At 33.3% G+C, this 22337-nt stretch overlaps 1 protein-coding gene and 1 long non-coding RNA gene across 3 annotated transcripts; one reads left to right on the forward strand and one right to left on the reverse strand.

The window, feature by feature from the left end:
- The first annotated feature begins 270 nt into the window (after nucleotides 1–270).
- On the forward strand, nucleotides 271–9392 carry LOC110704470 (UDP-xylose transporter 3-like). Its single transcript, XM_021882255.1, has 8 exons — nucleotides 271–548; nucleotides 659–845; nucleotides 5201–5385; nucleotides 5705–5772; nucleotides 7191–7323; nucleotides 7752–7913; nucleotides 8007–8276; nucleotides 8673–9392. The coding sequence occupies exons 2-8, from the start codon at nucleotides 722–724 to the stop codon at nucleotides 8733–8735; spliced, it is 1005 nt and encodes a 334-aa protein (XP_021737947.1). The 5' UTR covers nucleotides 271–548; nucleotides 659–721; the 3' UTR covers nucleotides 8736–9392.
- Nucleotides 9393–14550: 5158 nt separating this feature from the next.
- Nucleotides 14551–17370, reverse strand: LOC110704471. 2 transcript variants are annotated; one of them, XR_002507961.1, is made up of 4 exons: nucleotides 16964–17370; nucleotides 16734–16879; nucleotides 16557–16623; nucleotides 14551–15027 (listed from the first exon to the last, which is right to left on the reverse strand). It is a non-coding gene; the product is annotated as an uncharacterized LOC110704471 (long non-coding RNA). The 2 variants fall into 2 exon arrangements; XR_002507960.1 differs by having other exon boundaries at nucleotides 14551–16623; nucleotides 16964–17363.
- Nucleotides 17371–22337: the final 4967 nt, after the last annotated feature.

Here is a 22337-nt window from a genome sequence, read left to right on the forward strand (position 1 = left end):
CAATTAAATTGCTTAAAAGTATAAACACTTATTAAAACACGAAAGGAGTATTATGAACCGGTGTTTGTAAAAATAAAAAGCTTCTATCATAGTACTTACTTTCTATCTTTATCTCTTCATTGATAAATTTCTTGCTATGGGTAAAATTTTTAATAGAATAATATTTAATTAATTAATTGGCCATCAGAATTCAAGATTCAGGGAAAAAAAAGGTAAAGATAAAAAAATAGGGAAGATCCTTGGGTACTACTGTTAGGTAGTATCCTACTATCAACATTTCGAGATCGACAGCGCAACTTGAGCGTTCAACTCGCCAATTTCTAAATTTCATTTAAAGGCAAGATCTTCTCTTTTCATTTTTATTTCTTTCTTATTCTTAAATATAATTTGTCACCCAATATTTTATTTTCTTTTTAATACCAAGTAATTTAAATAAATAGTGTTCTACCTTTCATCACCCTACCCTTCTACTACCCCTTTTCTTGCTTCCAATCAGATCTGCTCTACATTCTCTCAAATTTGTCAAAATTCACGATCTTAATTTCGAGGTGGGTTTTTCGAGAATTTCAATTTTCACCGAAATTTCCTTTCTTTTTTGAGGAAAAAAAAAAAAAAAATCATTTTATGATGTTCTTGTTTCTGATTTTTTTGTGGGTAGGTTTTGAAGTGGAAGATTGATCAGTGATAACCGACGAAATACAAGAAAAGGGTAAAAAGAAAAATGGGTGAAAATAGAGGTGGATTTCAGCTTGGAACTGTTGGGGCTTTGAGTCTCTCAGTTGTATCTTCTGTTTCAATTGTCATTTGCAATAAAGCCCTTATTAGTACTTTGGGTTTTCATTTTGGTAAGTTCTTATAATTGAATTTTGGGTTTTTATTAATGTCCATTAATTGTTTAGTTGATAAGGTTTTAATTTTCTCCATTTTACTTGTTGATTTAATGCAGTGCTATTGTTTTTAATCGATTTGATGTATGCGACCCTAAGGGCTAACTGTATGCGATTAATGGCAATGTCACGCGTGAATCGGTGTTATTAATGCTATGTTAATGTGAATTTAATGTGTAAACACGGCTCGGGTTTAAGCTGTACTGGTTCTTGATTTGAAGTGGTGTTGAGAATTCTATGATTTGAGATATAGTGATCTATCTATGCTTCATGAGGAAGAGGAAGTGGGTATTGTTTGAAATGAAGGGGATTATGGTTTACTTTAATTTTGGGATTTTAGGATGTCCAAGAAATGGGACTGTGTTCCGTGCTTTAAATGGTCCTTCCTCGTCAGAATGAATTTGATGAAATTAAATCTGATTTGTAGCTATTAAGTGTTGTGGAGAAGTAGGGTGCATACGCTTGGAAACCTGTATATTGAGTTATGAATGTTTTGGTTGACACGGTATCCATAGAATCAATATCTTTGGTGATTCTTTACTACCACGTCCTGCAAAAGATGGATTACACTGCTTTGAATGAGGATGTCTATTATGGGAGGTAGTGGGTTTGTGGTACTATTTGAGGCTAAGCCACATTGTAATTTAATGCATCGGTGATTTAATATCTCGCCCTTTTGGAAATGTGATTTTTGATCTTCAATACATCTCATGTTATGGGCTAGTATTTCTAGTTGCTATAGATTAATGGTGGTAATTTGAATAAAATTTTCAAATGATAAGTTGTACCTTCCATTAAGTGTTTTTCTGACGTTGGAATCCCGTTATCTTTGAAATTTAGTTAGTGTATCCTTTGTTATTGTGGGTCATGGCCTGTAATTTTTTTGGCTGATGACCCATGTAGTCTTTTTCATCATACAAAGAAGGGAGCATAAATTTTTTTGGTAACATTTAACGTATAGAAGCTAGTTGTCGCAAGTAGACAATGATACATTAATCATGAGTAAATAATGCAGCAGTTTTCAAATAGTTGTGTTTGACCTATGTGGCTATGTGCATGGAATTGACTTCAACCAATAAGAGTTCTACTTTCAAATAATTTGTCGCCTTTTCATGTTTATAAGGTGTTTCTTTTTCTTATAATTTATATTAATGACATGTCGGCCAATCTTGACTTGTTAGAAATGAAAATTCTACTTTGTCTCGACATCCTAGATCCTACAGGATCCACATTGAGTCATGTTAATATGTTATTGCAGGGTGTCAAGTCTCTTCCATCTGGCTACTCTTTCATTGAATCTAATGATGGAAATTATAAAAACAAAAGGCTGTATGATTTCATAGTTGTACTTGTATACGTTACCAATCCTCAAACCTGTAGCTTTGTGTTGTTCAGTAGTTGTTGATGCCTACTGTCTTCGTTCTATTACAACTGCAAATGTTGGCAGGTAAAGAATTTGTCACATTGTTGTAAAAAGAAAATTACTTGTCACGTTGACATTTACAAGCATTTTGGAGAGATTACATTTTAGATAAGACTCATGATGAAGGATGTTAAGCTTGCCTACATTTTAAGTGAACCTATGAAGTAGGATGGTGTGTTTGTGCAGGGATAAAGCTAGAAGCTACTCAAGCTAGTGTCATAGTAGGGGGCACATACATTATCAAAAACATATAATGACCCAACTACATAACATGTAGTGTTCTATAATATTTCAAAAGAAAAGTTGTGGGTATGTAGCTACCTTATATGGAGTATATGCTTCTTTAAAAAAAAAAAAAACTATTATTCAGGAAGCTATTAAACTTTAAGCTGAAATTGACCTAATTTGATTTGTAATTATCAGCATTTGCCAATCATAGACAGAACAGTGGCAGCTAACAATTGAACAGTGATTAGATTGGTCATATCTGACTGTTAATAACTCAAGGTTTTGTTCCCCTAATATAATGGCTAGGTAGTTGTTTGCCAAATTAGAAAGAAGCGTTTTAAACTATTTGTCATATGAGCCTATGAGGTCATTGACTATTTAATGGATACCTTTTTTTAGTTTTTATTTATTGTTTAGTTTTATGTATAATAATCATTAGGAGGGGCATAAAATCTTGCGTCAACGAATTGCCAGGTTTCTGGCAATGGTATGTATGATACCTGATATGGAATTATGGCATATGGTACTGAAGTACTGAATCACTTTAAACTGTGCCAAAAGTATCTAATAATTTTAACATTTCAAGTTAGAAAAATCTTGGGCTATCCATATAGACAAGAAAAATTACGTGAGTCAATCATTTGTCCAAAGTCTGTTGATAGTGCACGCTTTACATGTCTAGGGACTTAATTATGATTGTGATTGAAGTGCTAAGTACTTTATGGTTCATCATCAAACATAAAGAGCTTAAGAGCCAATACAGTTCTTGAAGCTTGAAGCTAAAACATCTTAATGAATGTCCTATCTGTTTTTGTTCTTATAGTTAAATCGACAATCTTTGCTGAAGAGATATTACCTAGAGGGGTATATATATAACTTAATCCTCTCCTTAAACAAATTTTAAGGATATATGTTAAATGTGTATTAGATCGATAGCGTATAAAGAGAGAAGAAAAACGAGATAGTGCTATGATACATGGTAATAGAGTTTATGTTATGGAGAGAGATAAAGGAAATTTTATTTGAAATGGAATAAGCAAAAGTGTAAAGGGATGGAGGGAGTTTATGTTAGTTCTAATTGCTTTTAGTTATTCAGTTATCTCTGATTAATGGATGTTACATTATAACAGAATTGTTAAGAAGGTGGTGTGTTTGTATTTTCCTTACAAGTTATTAATGCAAAATGAAACTGGCAGCCAAACACCCTGTAAACCAGTTCATATGGTGATTTTAGACTCTAGGATTGTCATTGCTTAGAACTTTAATGCAGATCTTGAGGATATGATTAGGTACTGTGAGGATGATGAAAAATAAAATCTAAAACTCTATGCATGACGCAATTGGTTACTTGTGAACTTGTTGGGTAACTTACACTTATTATTCTAAGAGAATTCCGTAGCTGTGGTTCTGTTTCTCCACCTCTTTGGATAATGTTGCTTGAATGCATGTAATTTTAGGCTTGTTAACTAAAGAGCAAACACTGTGTAATCTAACTGTTCTAACGTCATTAATTTGATACTGGAAAGAGCAAATGCTTTGCAAAGCATCTTCTCTGTGCCACATGTTGAATTGTTTCAGTATTTATGTTGCTTGCACTTTTCAAGAACTGCCCTTAACCTTTAATTTTCTCTCATAATATATTTCTGCTAATTATACTACCCTTGTTCCTAGATGATTGATAAGATTACCGGAGCAACAGAAGCCAAGAGGAGTAGGAGAGAGAGATTTTATAGTATGGGCATATATAAGAAATATTAAGAAAAGGTTTGAGAAAAAGTTATAAGTGGGACTTTTGTAAGAAGTCCGGGAGTGTTTTAAATGGGCTACTAATGATAGTAGAAAACGTAATCAACAAAAAGGAATGTAGGTAGTATAAAGTAGTGAGGGATTTGTGTTGAAATGTGGATGAAAGTATGAATTAATTTCTTACTCCCTTTGCTCCATACCTGTTTGGTAAGGCTTTTCTCAAATTTTCCCCTATAGATTGGAACCCATAGCCGCTTATCCATCTCTCTCTCTCTCTCTCTTTCTCTCTCTCTCTCTGATAATCGTAGCAAAGCTTTGGGTGCAGCGCAATAAATAGACTAAGGGAGTGTGTTTTTTATTTATTTTGAGTGAAATTAATGATCGGAGCTTTTTGAAAAGCTTTAGTGCCTTATATCTTGAATCAAGGGGCATGCACCTAGATAATGATATGTCAGCTCACTGTATTCTTAAGGGTATCATATATTATATATATATATATATATATATATATATATATATATATATATATATATATATATATATATATATATATATATATATATATATATATATATGTCAGCTCACTGTATTCTTAAGGGCATTTTCTATGTGATCTTATGTCGTTAGTATTAGGATCTTTGAGGAAGAATATTGAAGAAGTCTCAACCTCTCAGTGTATGGAAGTAGTATCTTAGAATGAATTAGAGTCTGTTTAGTATGTAATTATAATTCTTAATAGCCAATAACTTTTCCATTTCTGCAACGATGCAATCTGACACGTATTTTAATGGTGTCTATCTGAAGCTGATAATTTTGACAATATGCCTGAAGTACCAGAGATTTTAATTTTTGGTATGAATGTATTTTAGCATGTACACAGTACACTAACTGTTGTTCCTTTCTTGTCTGTCTGCAGCTACTACATTGACGAGCTGGCATCTGCTTGTTACCTTTTGCTCTCTTCATGTAGCTTTAAAGATGAAATTATTTGAACACAAACCCTTTGAGCGAAAAGCTGTTTTGGGGTTTGGCATTCTAAATGGAATATCCATTGGACTATTAAATCTCAGCTTGGGTTTCAATTCTGTTGGCTTCTATCAGGTATGAAGCTTGCTAATTTCTTGTAACCTGTTGCATTGATATTTTTAGGATATACTGAAGTAGAGAAGGCTTGATGTTTATGGGTCATTAAGGTCTGAAATCATTACCTTTTCTTGTGTCCATGTGCTCAATGTTTGTGATTTAAATGCTTGTATGTTGAGCATTATAGGACCTTATTTTTTCAAATTTTTTCTAGACTGGTTATGCGTTTAATTGTGAATTATCCGGTCCTGTTATAAGCTGTACAGCACTTTGCAATTTCTTGTATTTTGCTGTTAAAATATAGTTGCTGAAGTTCTCTTGTTTTGGTTTTATGCAGATGACAAAGCTTGCAATCATCCCCTGCACTGTCTTTCTGGAAACTGTCTTTTTTAAGAAGCAATTCAGGTCAGTAGTAGCAATGATAACATCTTAATCTCTGGGTAAAGTTTGACATTTTTCATTGTGGTATATAGATGATTTGGCTTCCATACTTTATGAGAGAGTTTTAGAAAATACAAGTAATAATTATGAGCTTGCCTCATTTTTGTAATCAATGTGGCATGAAATTCATACAGCTTCTAACCATTTCCATCCTAGACACTTGGTCACATTCACAAGGAATTATAGAAAATTTTCATTTCTATATAAAATGCCTTTAATATATATATATATATCATTCAAAGATCTCATACTTCTTTTCAGGAAGGACAGGAACACTCACTAATACAAGTAATTTAGAATGAATACAAAGCATATTCTTCTCCTTGATTTCTAAATTCAAAGAAATTGTTGTTGGACATGTTCCAAATTAAAGATAGTTCATACTTCCTCCATTTCTTTTTAATCGTAACGCGTTCCTTTTAGGGAAGTTGCAAATTAATTGCAACTTTACTTTAATTTGGGCAATGATTCTCTCTATCTCTTTGACCTACTCATCACATGGGTCACCCTTTTTTTTTCCTTTCTATCTCTTTCCTCTCCTTAAATACCGCATACACCCCCCACGTTGCAATTAAAAAAGAATGGAGGATGTACGTAGTTACAAGTTATTACGGCCTTCTATGACTCTGGAGAGTTGTACTCCCTCCGTCCCTTATCTACATGCCTACTTTCCTTTTTGGGGTTTTAAAATTACATGCATATTTCTATTTAAAGAATGTACTTTTTAACAATATTCCCTCTTTTTGATGAGTTGTCATCCTTTTTTTTTTTTTTTTTTTTTTTTTTTTGTACTTTTGACATCATTTTCCAACACTTTCTTTCTCCATCTCTTCAATAATTACTAACTACCTTTTCTTTCTCTCTATCTCTCTCTAACCCCACATGCATATTTGTACTTCCCAATCAAGGGTTTTAAGGAATCTCTAAGTTCCTTAATTCCCGTGAAAAATAGAAAATAGGCACGTAGATAAGGGACGGAGGGAGTACTAATTATCAGTGACTTTGACAACTCTCTAAAAATCCTTCACCCTGTGTTTCCAAATCTATGGTGCTGTAGTTGGGTAAAAAAAAAATCAAGGATAGCTCGCACATAGATAGAGGATATTATAACCATTTTTGGCTCCCAAAAGGCCAAAAGAACTGCAACGGTCATTACTATTGACTTTGGAAAGTAATTACATTTTGTATCAAATCCTTGTGAGAAGCATTTGTATTATTTTCATTAGATAAAAACAGTAAAAATAATGTTTGTATATATCCATGGAAATGTAGACGCTCTACTGCTGTCCCTGATTTTTACTTTTCTCTGGAGTATAGTGTTCTTGTTGTTGGAAATGGTATGTCTTACAGTACTGAAGTTTTCTATGATCTCCTTCATGCAGCCGAAGCATACAGAGCTCTCTCGCTGTACTTCTTATAGGTGTGGGGATTGCAACTGTTACAGATTTGCAGCTGAATGCTCTGGGATCTTTCTTATCTTTCCTTGCAGTGATCACAACTTGTGTTGCACAGATTGTATCCTTTCTGAAACTGTTGTAGTATGCCCTTTCCCTTTCTGTTATTTCTATATGTGCATGCCTCTTATTTTTCTTACTACACAAATTAGCTTGATAGAACTCACTTGCTAATTTAGCAGAACAAAGTTTTTGACAAATATTTTTATTAAAGCTCTGCATGTGGCAGAAAGGTTGAATTAACCACCTTATCTTGACGGTCAAAGCAATGACTGCTAGGTATCTTATTTCACTTTCAGTGTTGAATGGAGGGATAAATTTTCTGATAGTTGTAACTTTGAAATGTATCTTGTTTTATTCAAAGTGTGTAAATCATTACCGACTGTTGTAGATGTAGAGATGTTGTGAATAAGCCTGGTAAAAGGTATATATAAACATATATGTGCGTGTGTATATCTTTTGTTTAAGATCTTAACCATATCATTCTAGATGACTAATACCATCCAGAAGAAGTTCAAAGTTTCTTCAACTCAGCTGTTGTATCAATCAAGTCCTTACCAAGCAGCAACACTGTTGATCTCTGGGCCATTTCTAGATAAGCTTTTGACAAATCAAAATGTTTTTACTTTCAATTATACAACACAAGTATTGGTGAGAAGATAGATTTCCTTTTCAGTTTATAACTCTTTCCAGTGACCTTATTTTCAACTATATGTTTGACAAGTCTTTTGATTTGTTTTGCAGATTTTCATCATAATTTCCTGTTTGATTGCTGTCTCCGTTAATTTCAGTACTTTCCTTGTGATTGGAAAGACATCTCCAGTCACTTATCAAGTGCTAGGACATCTGAAAACATGCTTGGTTTTGGCATTTGGCTACATCTTGCTTCATGATCCATTTAGCTGGAGAAATATTCTTGGAATTTTGATTGCCTTGGTGGGAATGATTCTTTATTCCTACTACTGTACCCGAGAAACTCAGAGGAAGGCTTCTGAACCAGCACCATTGTCTCAGGTATTGTTTTCTCAAGAAAAAAATTCCCAACTTTGACGGCCTGTTTGGTAAGCAACATTGGTAATGAGTTTATATGTAGTTTTGTAAGGGAAGGTTCATGTCATTGACCATGGTAGTATTTTTTTTTTAATCCTTTTTAAATATAAATTTTCATTAATTGTCAATACCACCTTTGAGGTTGTAAATGAAAACTTATGGAGAAATACACACATATTTGGGGATGGAGTCGTATATTGACATGAGGAATTCTTTGCAGAATTATATACAAACTCATTATCTTTTTTCCATATATAATTTTTCTTTATCAAACGGGCTGTGAGTTATTTATGTAATCTGTATCATTTCACCAATTAGCTTTTTTTGGATGACATCTGAGGCTTCTTTTATCACCACTAGGTTAAGGGAGGTGAGTCTGATCCTTTAATTAATCTGGAAAGTGGAGGCAAGGGGTCTACCTGATGAGAGCTTTCCAGAGGCACCTCTAAGGAACTCAAACAAACTTGTTTGATGGGTTCCTCGCCTTTGTATGCCATTGATCAGCACTAGGAGAACTGCTTATGTGAAGATAATAGAGTTATCAATTAGCTGGGGTTCTCATGTAATGGCTGTCATCCTGTAGAACAACAGGTATGAGCGGTGATATGGGAGCTTTCAGCAATAGCTTGGCAGTTTGTCGAGTTTGGAGAACCGCCCTTCATTATCACCATTTTTGTCATATAAATAGTTTGGCAACCCAATTGATTGATAAATCATTAGTCGTGTTCTTAATATAGTGCAAAATATGATCATAGATTCTATATATATCATCAAGATACACAAAATTCTTGACACCTTTTAGCTTTGAGTGTCTGCTCTATTATCTTTTGCATTCATCATGATATTCAGGTTTGAGTTAGCACAAATAGAAGGATAAATGTTGAAATATTGTAACAGAAAATAGTGCTCACTTGGTTGGATGTAGGAATTTATCCTTCTCTGAGATATTGTAGTGTTCTTATGTCCTAGGAAGTGACAAAAATTGTTTAATTGGCAAGAGCTTCCTGTAGAAAAATTTGCTTGCCCTGCGGGATTTAATAATCAACTACTTCCATTTCGTGGAAGTAGATTTTCAAGGAAGTCGTGCTTGTGTGTTTTGGGTCGACTGAATAACTTCACCGCGATTTTCTTGTAAGAAGCTTTATGTCCTGTCTAATTTTAGTCAATCAACAAGGAGTAATACATAGGAAAAGACTTGTAAAATCCAGAAAAAAAGAGGGGGGTGGGTGGTTTAATAAAGCTGATGTTTTCCCAGATAGTATCACCATCACTACACTTCAGATGTATGCGGTATGCTGTAGCACGCCTGATCTTTCGCGAAACTTATAAGAATTGTAGTTTGCAATTGTTTACATAGAATAAAGCTGATGTTTTTCTAGAGAGTATTGTTATCGTTACAATTCAGATGTATCCTGTACTTCTGTAGCACGCCTAATCTGTCGCGGAACTTGTAAGAACTGTAGTTTGCAAATGTTTTACATAGAATAATAAAAACTGCGCTTGACTCGTAAAATGCTATCTGCTGTCATTTTGAGTAAAATCGAGCATTAACCTTAGCTGTAGAACAATCTTTGGATCATAAGTATACACTTCACATTACTACAACAAAGAAAACGATGAGGTTTTCCGAATGATGGCTAGGCAGATTAATTCCTGTATTTGTTGTAGATTATGAAAAATCTTCACCTTTTCCATTACTGTCCCATGATCTATTTTCCTACCTACGAAAACTAGACATTTAGCTTAAAAAGTCTTCACTTTGAGTTTATCTGTCTATAAATTGGTTTGCAAGATCTTACAAATTTGAGATAATGCATGATAGTAATGATACAATTCGATAAATTTAAATCTTTCAAGCTATAGAACATTAAATTGCATTGGTTTGGTCCAATAATACATAATGTTACAAGAAATTTACAAGTTTTCAAATTAATACAAGAAAATACTGTAGTTATTTGCATAATCTCACTTTCTTAGTCTACTTGACTTAATTCACAAATAGCGAGAAAAAAGAATAACTTTAAGGACAATTTCAATTTTGCTACCACCAAAAGGCTTATGCACCTCAGTTTTGCTAGCTCTTTAATTTTTTTTTTATTATACTACCACCTAAATTACAATTGTTAAAAATTGTTACCACTTAACGGAATCCTAACGGATTCCGTTAAGTTTATTCAAAAAAAAAAAAAAAAAAAAAAAAAAACCCAGCCACCCTCCCCCCTCCCTTTCCTCCACCTTTGCAGCCCACCACCCTCAATTGCCCAGCCACCCTCCCCCCTACCGGCGACCGGCGCCCAACACTTTGGCCGACGCCGGCGACCCCATCCTAATCCCTTTCCCCACCAACGCAACCCACCCCCCTCCCTTATCCCTTTCTCGCTGCCCCAACACCCACCCGAAACCGGAAAGCACCCTCCCTCCCCATCCCCCCCACCGGAATCGGCCCCCCTCCCCTTCCCCCACCCTGAATCAACCCCACCTATCCTTCCCCCACCCAAAAACCGGCACCCCTAACCCATAAACACCACCCCTAAACCACCATAAGCGAAACCCTAAAACCCATTTGGTTTCGGGCTGGTGTTTATGGGTTAGAGATGCGGTTTTAGGGTGGAAAAGGGGAGGTGGTGGGATTTTGGGACTGAGGAAAGGGTGGGCTTTTGGCGATGGCTAGGTAGGGAGGTGGTTTCGGTGGTGGGCTAGGGGGAGGGAGGGTGGACGAAATCGGGGAGGAAAAGGGATGGGGTGGTCGGAAACGGGGTGGGGAATGGAGGGGATGGCCGAAAACGGGGGGAATGTAGGGGATGGCCGGAATCGGGAAGGGAAGGGAGTTGGTGGCCGGAATGGGGTAGGGGGAGGGTGGTAGGGGCTGCCGGGAATTTGGGTTATTGTTTTTTTTTTTTATTAAACTAACAGAATCCTAACCCATTCCGTTAAGTGGTAGCAATTTTTAACAACTGTGATTTAGGTGGTAGTATAATAAAAAAAAAATTGGAGGGGAGCAAAACTGAGGTGCCTGCCTTTTGGTTGTAGAAAAATTGAAATTGTCCTAACTTTAATTCAATGGTGAAAAGTCAGTTTTGAAACTCTTTTTATTTATTGAGGCAATTACAATATAGCTATTGGCCTTATCCTATTCTTCAACTTTTGTATTACAAAAATAAAGTCAATCAACAATAATTCCTATTTCGCTATCCTAACATTTCTAATACTTTAAAAACAAAGAATGAAAATAAAATCAACGAATTAAAATAAATCAAACTCTTAGATTTATAACCTAATCTCTTATGCACCTGTGCATTACGAACTCTTTCATTTGTTGAAATTATCTCATTTTCATTTTTGACACCTCTTTCAATCTTAACTTGACGAAATTCCTTCCTATCAATTGCTCCATCCAATAAAATATAACCCAACTGGTCCCACCAAAACGCATTACTATTTTATTTATTATATTATTTCTTTCTTATTACATTAATTACTTTTTCAATAATTATTAACCTCACTATCTTATTTAAGTCAATTAATTTCCTAAAACTATATGTCGATCAATGTGTAACATCAAATAAACACGGATAGAGTAAAGAATTGGACACACAATATTTAACGTGGGAAAAATCCTCAATGTAAGCAAAATTCCCACAACCGACGAGTATCTGAAATTTTCCACTTTTATGAAAATAGGAGAGTACAAGAATCCTTAAAAGGGTGAGTAGTACAAGTGAACTCTCAGTAAATTCATAGAGAGAAGGTAAGTAATTTACAAAGAGGGTAGATAGGTATGAAGGCTTGTGTATAAGTATGGCTTCTTGTATATGTATTTTTTGATTGAATGCCTAAGACCTATATTTATAGTTGAATATGGAGGTTGGAAGAAATGGCTTAAAGATTTCAAAAGTTCTTTATCATTCTTGTAGCCATAATATTATAGAAAAGGATAATGTTGATGAATTATATTTATTTGTTGTTGCTTCCAATGTCAAGAATTTTTCTGGAACATTCAACTAGGTAATTCTAGAGAAATCATAAGCTATTACTAACCTTGCTTGATTTTTCCAGAAACTTCTAGTATATGCACAAATACTCCACTAAACAATAAGCTTATAAAATTTGGGACACACCCAACAAGGTGAATATCACCTCTTACATGGTTCAGTTGGTTTCATCTATCAAGAAAAGTTTGGTGATTCATTTTAAAAGAAGATGGAAAAGTTTTGGAAAAAAAACTCAAAAACGTAAAAGAAAGAGGGAGAAAGGAATCTTGGAAAAATGGAAACAGATGTTTTAGGATTTGGAAACAGGCTTGGAACAAGGTGAAAGAAAGAGAGAGAAGGGAGATGGGAAACAGCTACTTCAAATATAACCCTTCGTACGAAACTTTTAAGAATATGGATGTTTTATACCGTAGGGTTGATCTTGGTATCGATGGACTTGTATTCGTAAATGAGAGTAGCAATATCACATTATTTAGCTTGGATGGTATTCAGAAAAATTAAAGCAACCTCTTGTGTTAAGATGTTGCTTGTTTTTTTTGTAGGTAACAATTAACTATATATACGCTTGTTCGTACAACTGATGAGATGGGTTGCTAACACAATTGCATATACTTTGCTGATGATTATTGGTTCAGTTCCAAAGATGAACTTGGAGATATGACATTGGTGTTTTTCGAATGGGTGACAATATAATTCGGCCACTAGATTTTACTTACTCTATTCCTATTGTTGTCCCATGTGGTTTCGTCCTGCGCTTTCAATCTATAATCAAGTTTATATTCCAATATGTAACATGAATATTTTTAAGCTTAGCTTTTCATTAGTGATATCTACATTTAGGCCTCGTTTCTCGTTTGATTTGATGTAAAATATTTTCAATGAAAAATTAATTGGCTCAGTAAAATGTTTTCATGGAAAACGAATTTCCCATTTCCCTTTATTTGGTTTGTGATGGGGTGGAAAACAATTTTCACATTGGTAGAAAGTTGCAACCTTGATAGTGGAAAATATTTTCCTTCACAAAACAAGGGAGCCACATTTTCCTCCCTCCTCCTTACCTTCTTTTTACTTTCCTCTCATCCACCCTCTCATTCTCACTCCTATTTTTTATTTTTCTTTGACTTTCCTTATATGCAACCAAACAAAGGAAAACTAATTTATAATTGTGGTTTACTTGAACTAGGGTGGCCAACGCGCGCGATGCGTGTGATATAGCCAGCCAATGCGGATAAGTTATCATAGCTTGTCTTTATACTATAAGGGTGGTCACTTAATTTAGTTATGTTTGTTTTATGTGGTAACAATGTAAAGCGTTTTAATAGCTTGTACGATGTACATAGTTATAAAGCTTACAATTAGTAAGCATTTTGCACGTGAAATGGCTTATGCAATCTGGTATAAAAATTATTTTTTCGCATTTCACTTATAAGAAATTTAGAAAATTACAAATTGGACATCATGCCTCAAAGACAATAAAAAGCTAATAAGAGAAAGACTAAATAACAGGTAAACAATACTTACATTAATTTAAGCGTATTTTTGTTATGAACTCTTAAATTTTATACTATTTTATGAAGTCTATTTAATGCATATATATAGCCCTTGTAGCCCGACCTAAGGGCTACATATATTTGTTACCCTTTTCTTATGTATCGGAAAGAGTATGGTGATTCTCTAGAATAAAAATTGGTATAAATTACAAGCTAAAAAAACAAAGCGAAACAAAGAAATATGAAATTTTACATTAATTTTTTCTTGGGTACCCTATGAGTAGTTGGCAATCTTAGGTCTCGAAGATTTAAGTTTGGATTTGGCTCAAGTCTAATGCAGTGTAAATTTATACTTCGTATTTCTATTATACTACTATAGTTTCTTATTATGTGAATATTTTGTCTCACAAATAATACCCATTTGTTATGCATAATAAGAAACGGAGGTAGTATCTAATATGATCCAATATCCATTCTGAAAGTTTCAAGTTTGGTATCTTAAAACCAATGTAATTAACTAAGGTTTTTTATTTATTTATTTATTTATTTTTAATAATTGAGTGCCAAGAAGAGATGAGTTAACCAAATAAGCCAATCTTGAGGTTAGCTTAATTCCACTTAACACTACAAAGAAATACAGTAATTTATTAAGTTAATGCTTATTAGATGCAGATCATGTCACCACGAAGCAGACAATCAAAACACAAAAACGATGGAGCAGGAAAATGACTGATAATGCTAACACAACAATTGCTATAAAAAATTTACATAATTGCATTTGGAGCTTAGACAAATTAATGCTACATCCAACAGAATATATAAATACAGAATACATATACAGACGCAAACACCAAAAAGACTTCATAATTCTCAGACTACATACATCAGCTACACTAAAATTACATGACTTCAAGAATATAGGCTTAGAGTTCCCCTGAATCATATCTTGTGTGGCTCGATAGATCACGAAACATAGCAGCTATGATTAGGATGCACTAACAATACACCTCTAAGGTAGGTTAGGATTGATAAGAGAACTACTCGTCATCTCCTTTCCTTCAAATATTTATCCAGAGTCTCTATAGCCTTCTGTGCAGTGTTGGCAAAGGCATTCTATTCCCATTCATATCAGCCTCACCTATCTTCTTTGAAAAACATCTACCTAGAACAATTTCATCTGGACCCGACCCTTCCTGCCCTCATCGAAATTTCTCAAAGGATCAAAAACTTGATCTAGAGCATCCATTGATGAGGATGAAATTGAAGAGGGAGAAACTAAAATTACCACTCCATCAACACATAAAAGATGGGTTTTAATTATGTTGAATTGATGACACCAAATGAATGAATGGAATTTGAAAAGAATTATAATAAATTGTAAATGACAATAATGCAAAGAATAAGAGTACATATTTATAATTAGAATCTCAATTATAAAACATTTGGTTAAATTTACATGCATATCAGTTACAGACTCTACCACGTATTGAGTTTTAATTAAGATTGAATTGATGGCACCAAATGAATGAATATATAGAATTTGAGAATAATTACAAATAATTATAAGTGATGGTAAATTTGAATGAATGGAATATTAAAAGAATTACAATGCAACAATAACTTGCAAGCTAAGATGGATTCTTATGACTAACCACTAAACAACACTCCTACATGCCAAATGTCATATAGATAACTAAATTTACACACATTTTCAAGGCTGACAAAAAAGCATTTATATGAACCATACCATCAGCATATCAAAGAGACAAAGACTATTCATACAGTGAAATAAATATTAAAGGTACTGCTCGTGATTTTATTTAGTTTTTAGAAATGGAAACACCCTGATAGCTTATTAGCACATTTATCTTCTTATAAACCATGCATCATTAGGAGAGCCCCAAGGCTCTTAGTTTCCGATAACATGAACAAATTACTAATTGAGAATACTGCATTATCAGAGCAACAGACATAAGATATTGCTATTAAATTAGATTAATCAGCTCAGCGAGTCAATGATATATTGAATAGCGAGACAACCCTCATAATTGAAATTTTCACCAACTAAAGAGACGTGCAATGGGAGAGATAGTAGGACTTCTGTCTAATGCAAAAATGGAAACAAACATATTATACCTAAAGCCACAAGCACTGCAAAAATATTATGAAGTCATACAAGCAAAAAAGAATTATAAGACAAATTGATTGATCAAAATGGATAAACCCACCCCATGAGACTCGTAATTTAATCGAGTTGAATGAGTTGTAATTAATCAACGAGCTTCTTAGCACAGAACATAACATATAGCAGATTACGAAGTCATAGAAAGGAATAAAAGGTTTAAGAGTTAAGACTAATCTAGGTGATTACCAAGTCAAATCACAGCACAAAACATCCAAACTTATCTTAGTAGGGAAAGAACCACCAGCACCAGGTATAATCAGTAGCTACGAATATAATCAGATTAACAGAGAGACCTATTAGCTAAAGAGTATTTCATGTTTTCAGAACAAAACAAGTGATGGAATGTTGTACAACACTTATAAAGGGATAAATCTGCTCAACTTGATACCAACAACAGCCAAACATGAGATCAAATAATGCGCTTGATAATGAAACCCAATGGCGCTAGAGTGTTTCGAAAACAATATAATGGGATATACACTACCATGAGAAGAACGGACAAGATAAGTATAGATTATGCAAAATTTACAAAAAATGTAACAGCCTTAAAATCAAATTCTCAAAAATAAGAGTTTACCTTAGCATATAGGGTCATTACTGTATATATGAGGGGAATTGGAGGCAGGGGTGAATAGATCACCTGCCTGTCAAACAACAACAAGAACAACAAATTTTTTTACATATAAATGTAAAAATGTGTTGTAGAAAAGCAAATTAATATGAAAACAACAAATTGAAAAGAATAAAAAGAGACCTGAGGAGCTTCCATGGGGTAATGCTCGGGAAAATCAACTTGATGTTGGTATATCGTGTACCTGGTGCTCCATTCACTTCAATAACCCACTTTGTTTTTTTTCAAAATCCAATCAAATTTAAGGAAAATAAATGAATACCGAGATCCTGAAATGATTAATGGAATAATACCCAGAATTAATCAAAACCCTAAAAAACAAACTGAAATTAAAATTGAAAAAAAGGTATTACCTTTGAAGATTATCAGTGACTTTGTGCTTGAAACCAGTAGGAGGAACATCAATACAATCCCCTCTATAATCCCAGTAAAAGGAAGACAATTTCAAGCATTAACCCCCCCATAAACGGTTCTAGATTTTCCAGTGAACTTTCAGCGGACGAGGTTCAGCGTCATTTTTGGTGTGAGCGGTATTTCAATGGTTTGAATGGTAAGATGATAAAGGGAATGCATTCTTGATTGCAGGGAATCCGATAAGTTGGGATGATAATAATGGAGAGATGAAGTGAGAGAGATGGTAATCAGTTAACACTAATCAGAAAAGAAAAAGAAAAAAAAAACCTTTAACATCAAATGGGGGCAAATTGGTAAATACACATTTTCAGGGTTAAAAATGTCACAACATTGTTCATAGAGTAAAGTAAGGTTGAACTTGTTATAAGGTAGGGAAATATGTTTTCAAAACTAATTTTTCATTGAAAAATGTTTTACATCAAACCAAAGAGGGTCTAATCTTGAAAAGTCTTCACTTTGAGTTCATCATCTGTTTCCATTGTTTTCACTAACAAGAAACGAGATTCTCGTTGGCAAGATTGTTAAGATCGAGATTTGTTGGCAAGATTGTTAAGATTGGGATTTCATTTTGGATTGGTGAGAAGATATGATAATTGAATGTGTAAAATTGGTTTGTGAGATCTCACCAATTTGAGATAGAAAATGCATGATAGAAATGATACAATTCGATAAATTTACTAATTTAATGTATAATAGAACATTAAATTGTATTGGTTTGGTTCAATATAATAATAGATAATGTTACAAACTCAACCTATTACAAGTTTTCCAAATATGCAAAAAAATGCCAAGTTTTCTGCATAAAACCTTGATAATCTAAAAGGCAAGTAAAATTCGTCTCCGTCATAACCATGATTCAATTCCCATCATTAACATAAACTAAGCTCCCAAGATGTTTCATGTCTACATCTCATCTCACTTTCTTGCAATACTTCACATATTTGTTGATTTGCAACTATCTTTGGACTTAATTCACAAATATTGAGAAGAAGGAATAGCCTTGATTCAATGGTTAGGAGACCATTTAGTCGATCTGCAGCTTTGCATTATTGTGGTAGACTATATCAAAAGAAAGTTGCACTGACCTGACAAACTTTTTAGTATGATGGTCTAATCTTGACCTATCGTGGACCTAATGACCAATGAGAGCAGTGGTGTATCCAAAATTTCTAGCTAGGATAACACAAAACAATAAGAAAAGAAAATTAGAATCAAGTTATTATACGTAGTATATATTATCGTTTAATAATCATTAGCCTTTAATTTTAAACATTTATTTTGGTAGATAAATTTTTCTCTTACAAATACGGAATAATTTATATTCTATTTTTCAATATAATAAAATGATCAAATTAAAAACTACGTACTCCATATGTTCAATATGTGGTATCATATACTGTGATTAAAAATAAACACTAGGAAAAAAAGAGAGAGAGAGAGAGAGATTAAGAGACCTGTTTTCTTATATAAACGGTTTCTTTTAGTGGAAAACATAAAGAAAAGGAGAGAACCTAAGAGAGTGGTTGTTAGATAGGCCTCGTTTAATTTAAAAAGAAAGGAGCGATAGTTTGACATTATCTATGGCAGCATCTAAGGGACCGGTTATTATCTCTTTAAGATGTTAGTGGGGGTAGATAAGATAATAAAAAATTTGTAAGAAAAGATAGTGAGCTATTACTTTATTGAAAATTAAAGTGGTGTGAGAGGGAGTGGAGACCATTGGAGGAGTGAAAATGATAAAGTAAGAGTAAGTGAGGACCAATACTGGAACAAATATCTAATATATAATTGTAGAGTAAGTTAACGAGGGAAACCTCAATCCTCAATTCTCATGCACTCTCTTTTTCTTTTTTTTGCACTATCCTCCAAATAACTTCCACTTTTTTTTTTAATTAAAAAAAAAATCTCCAAATGACTTCCACTACTACTATTTTTATTATTTTTCCTGATAACACACATACTATCCATTTTACTCAATACTACAAAAAAAAAAAAAAAAAAAAAAAAAAAAACACACACACACACACAAAATTACCTATTTTAATATATCAACCAATGATTTGGTTTTTAGAAACCCCAAAATTACAAGGAATCTATATTATTATTGCACATTTTTTCCTAACTTTATATATCCCGCATAACACTTGAAAATCAATCTTAAACTATGTGTACTTCATTTTAAAAAAAAAAATAAATAAAATACAACCACCATAAGATCCACTATTTTCCTTTTTTAAAAAAAAACAATTGTTCTTTTATATTTTTATAAATCACTAGATAACCACCTTTTTATTAATTCAATAATTATCAAAATCAAAATAGCACGATTTCTATCTAGCTAGCCACATTGTGTGGCCGACTGACACACACAAAACACAAACCAGGTAATCCCTGCCAGAGTAACTTCTGACTGAGACCACTACCAGATTGAGTAACTCTTGACTGAGTAACCCCCGACTGACCGAATATCCCTTGATTGAACGAGTAACCCCTAATTGACCGAATAACCCCTGAACGAGCAACCACTGACCAACCGAGTAACCCCCAATCGAGTGACCCCTTACCAAGTAACCCTACACCAACTGAGTAACTCCTAAACAAATAGCCCGGCTACACGGTGTGACCAGCCACATATAAAACTTTGTGAAACAAAAAATGTATACATCATGTTTTCTACCCATCCCAATAATTTCGTTTTTTTTTTTTTAAGGAATCCCAACAAATACCAACATTTTACTTTGTGTTGTTTTCCTTCACGTACAATATAATCCGTGCATTAGCACTGGTATGCACATTGATTGATAATTCTAAAAAAAAGTTCAATAACTACCTTATTATTAATCCAATAATCATCAACAAAAAAAAATATACAATACGTTTTCAGTGCAACAAGCCACCAGTGTAGCTGCTTGCAAAAGAACAAAGTAACTCCAATAACACTGACAGAATAACCCTTATAATACTAACGGGGTTACCTCTATAACACTTAATGGATAATCCCTGTAAAACTAATAAAATAACTCCTATAATAGTTGCCAGCCACATATAAGAGTTAGTTACCATATAAAATTTAACTTCCCGTATTTGAAATATAATTTTTGTTATTAGATTTTTTGTAATATCATTGTGTAATATATATATCCCGTGCATTGCACGGGTACACTCTAGTATTATTAAATTATAAAGGTTTTCAAATAAAGAATTCTAGCTTTTTTAAAAAAAAAATAGAGGGAGAATTTTTTTTTTTTTTTTAACAAGTGCTATCCGTTGTTCCTTCGTAAATCTGTCTCTGAATGAGTGGTTAAGAGCACTCCCAATGGTGATAAAAAAATATGCTCATGGGCATTTTGAGTGGGCAAAAAATATGTTCATGCATTACAATGGTGATCAAATGAAGAAATGCAAAAATATGCTCATGAGCATTTCTAAAAATGCCCAAGACTTTGGCAAATTTGAGGATGAATAATGCTCTGGTGGGCCCCACAATTTGCAATGGTTATATTTTTTGTAATGCAAATTCTGAAATAAATTTTTTTTTTTAAAAAATTAAAATTACCAACGGTCATAAAATTTAATTCTCTATAAATAGACATGCATTTTGGTATATTTTGGTATAATTTCAGAAATACCATAAATCCTCCATATTCTTTATTTAAACGATAAAAACGACACAAATAAAAAAAAATAAGTTACATAAATTTAGACTAGTTTTTATTTATTTGGAGTAATATTGTTAAAATATAAATGAAATTAATAAATAAAAAAGTGTTGTGTAGGAGAGAGAAAGTAATGGTGGAGTATTGAAAAAGTAAGAGAGAGAGAGTAGTGGGCAATCATTTTTTTTGCTCACCATTGGAAGATAAATTGTGAAAAAAATTTGCCCATGGACAAAACAGATTTGTTGAGAGAGAAAGTGGGTAGAGAGATAGTGGGTGAGCATTTTTTTTGCTTACCATTGAGAGTGATCTAAATGTGAATTTTGTAACAGTGCACTACCTCAAGTGAGAAAATAATTTTTGGTAACAACTTATTACATAGGCTACTAATATTCCCTTTTTATTGTCAATTTTCATAATTCAAATAGCATGAGTAGTATAAATATGACTAATCTTAACTTCAAAATACAACCTTAAAGCCTAAAAACAAATCAAACAAAATTGAAATTGATATTAAACAAATTTATATCCTTAGTGTTTAACATTTAAATGACGAGAGATTGTTATTCTCATTCGAGTGCATGGTGCACCCAAGGGTATTTGTTTGCTCATCTGATGATAAAATGAGCAATTCGAAATGCGCAAATAATACCCTTTGATGCATTGTACACCCAAGTGTATGTAACAAGTTCTACTAAAGGACACATCTAACGAAATCTTTCAAAGCAAGTAAAAAACCCTAGCCTCCTCTCTCTCTTCTCTCTCCTAAACTCTAGCCTCCTTTGTTAATTTCGAAGGGACTTCCATCGGATTTCACCGGTGGAAAGCCCCAACCTTTGTTTCTAAGTTTTTTTTTTCTTGTTTTTTTGGTTATAATAATGTCTCCCTCGGAAGAAAGGGTTTATTTCCTTCGAAAGATAAGGTTTTTCGATCTCCTTCGAAAGACAAGGTTTTTCGAACTCTTTCGAAAGACAAGGTTTTTCGAATTCCTTTGAAAAATAAGGAGTTATTTGCGTTTAATTTGGTCTCCAGTTGTGCGGGGCTACGATTGATTATTGCTCGGATTCGGGTTACAAAATCAGCACAAGAATTTTCTTTTTCACAAAATTATGAAGCGGCGACGGATCCACTCAAAAAGTTGTATAAGACAACGAATCGAGAATGTGTCGAATTGTTATATTTATGTACTTGGATTCTTAGCCCTTCCGCGATCAATTCTTGTTTGATTTTGTTAAATCTGTTTTCATTATCGTTGATTGTCAATTGTAGATGTCGTATGACTTTAATTAATGACTAGTTTTGTGCCGGGGCGATGCCCAGATAGTTGATAAAATTTTAAGATAACATTTTCACTTGAATGTTAAATATGGTCAAATAATTCGTTCTGATAATGTAGGATATTTAGACATACGATATCATATGGAGTGTACTTTTTGCAGTTTTATTTGTAAATAGATATCTATGTTATTATTGATTTGAAATTATTTTTATTGAACTTAAATTATTCTCACTAAACTGAAAGTATTTTTACTAAACTAAAATTATTTTTACTAATTAAAACTTATTTTTACTTATTCTCTAATATTATTTTTAAATAAATTAAATAACAATGCATTTTGTATGCGGCTAGTCACACCATCTAGCCAAACGAAGTAAC

The sequence above is a fragment of the Chenopodium quinoa genome, unplaced genomic scaffold, assembly GCF_001683475.1.
Source record: "Chenopodium quinoa cultivar QQ74 unplaced genomic scaffold, ASM168347v1, whole genome shotgun sequence".
Classification (NCBI taxonomy): Eukaryota; Viridiplantae; Streptophyta; class Magnoliopsida; order Caryophyllales; family Amaranthaceae; genus Chenopodium; species Chenopodium quinoa.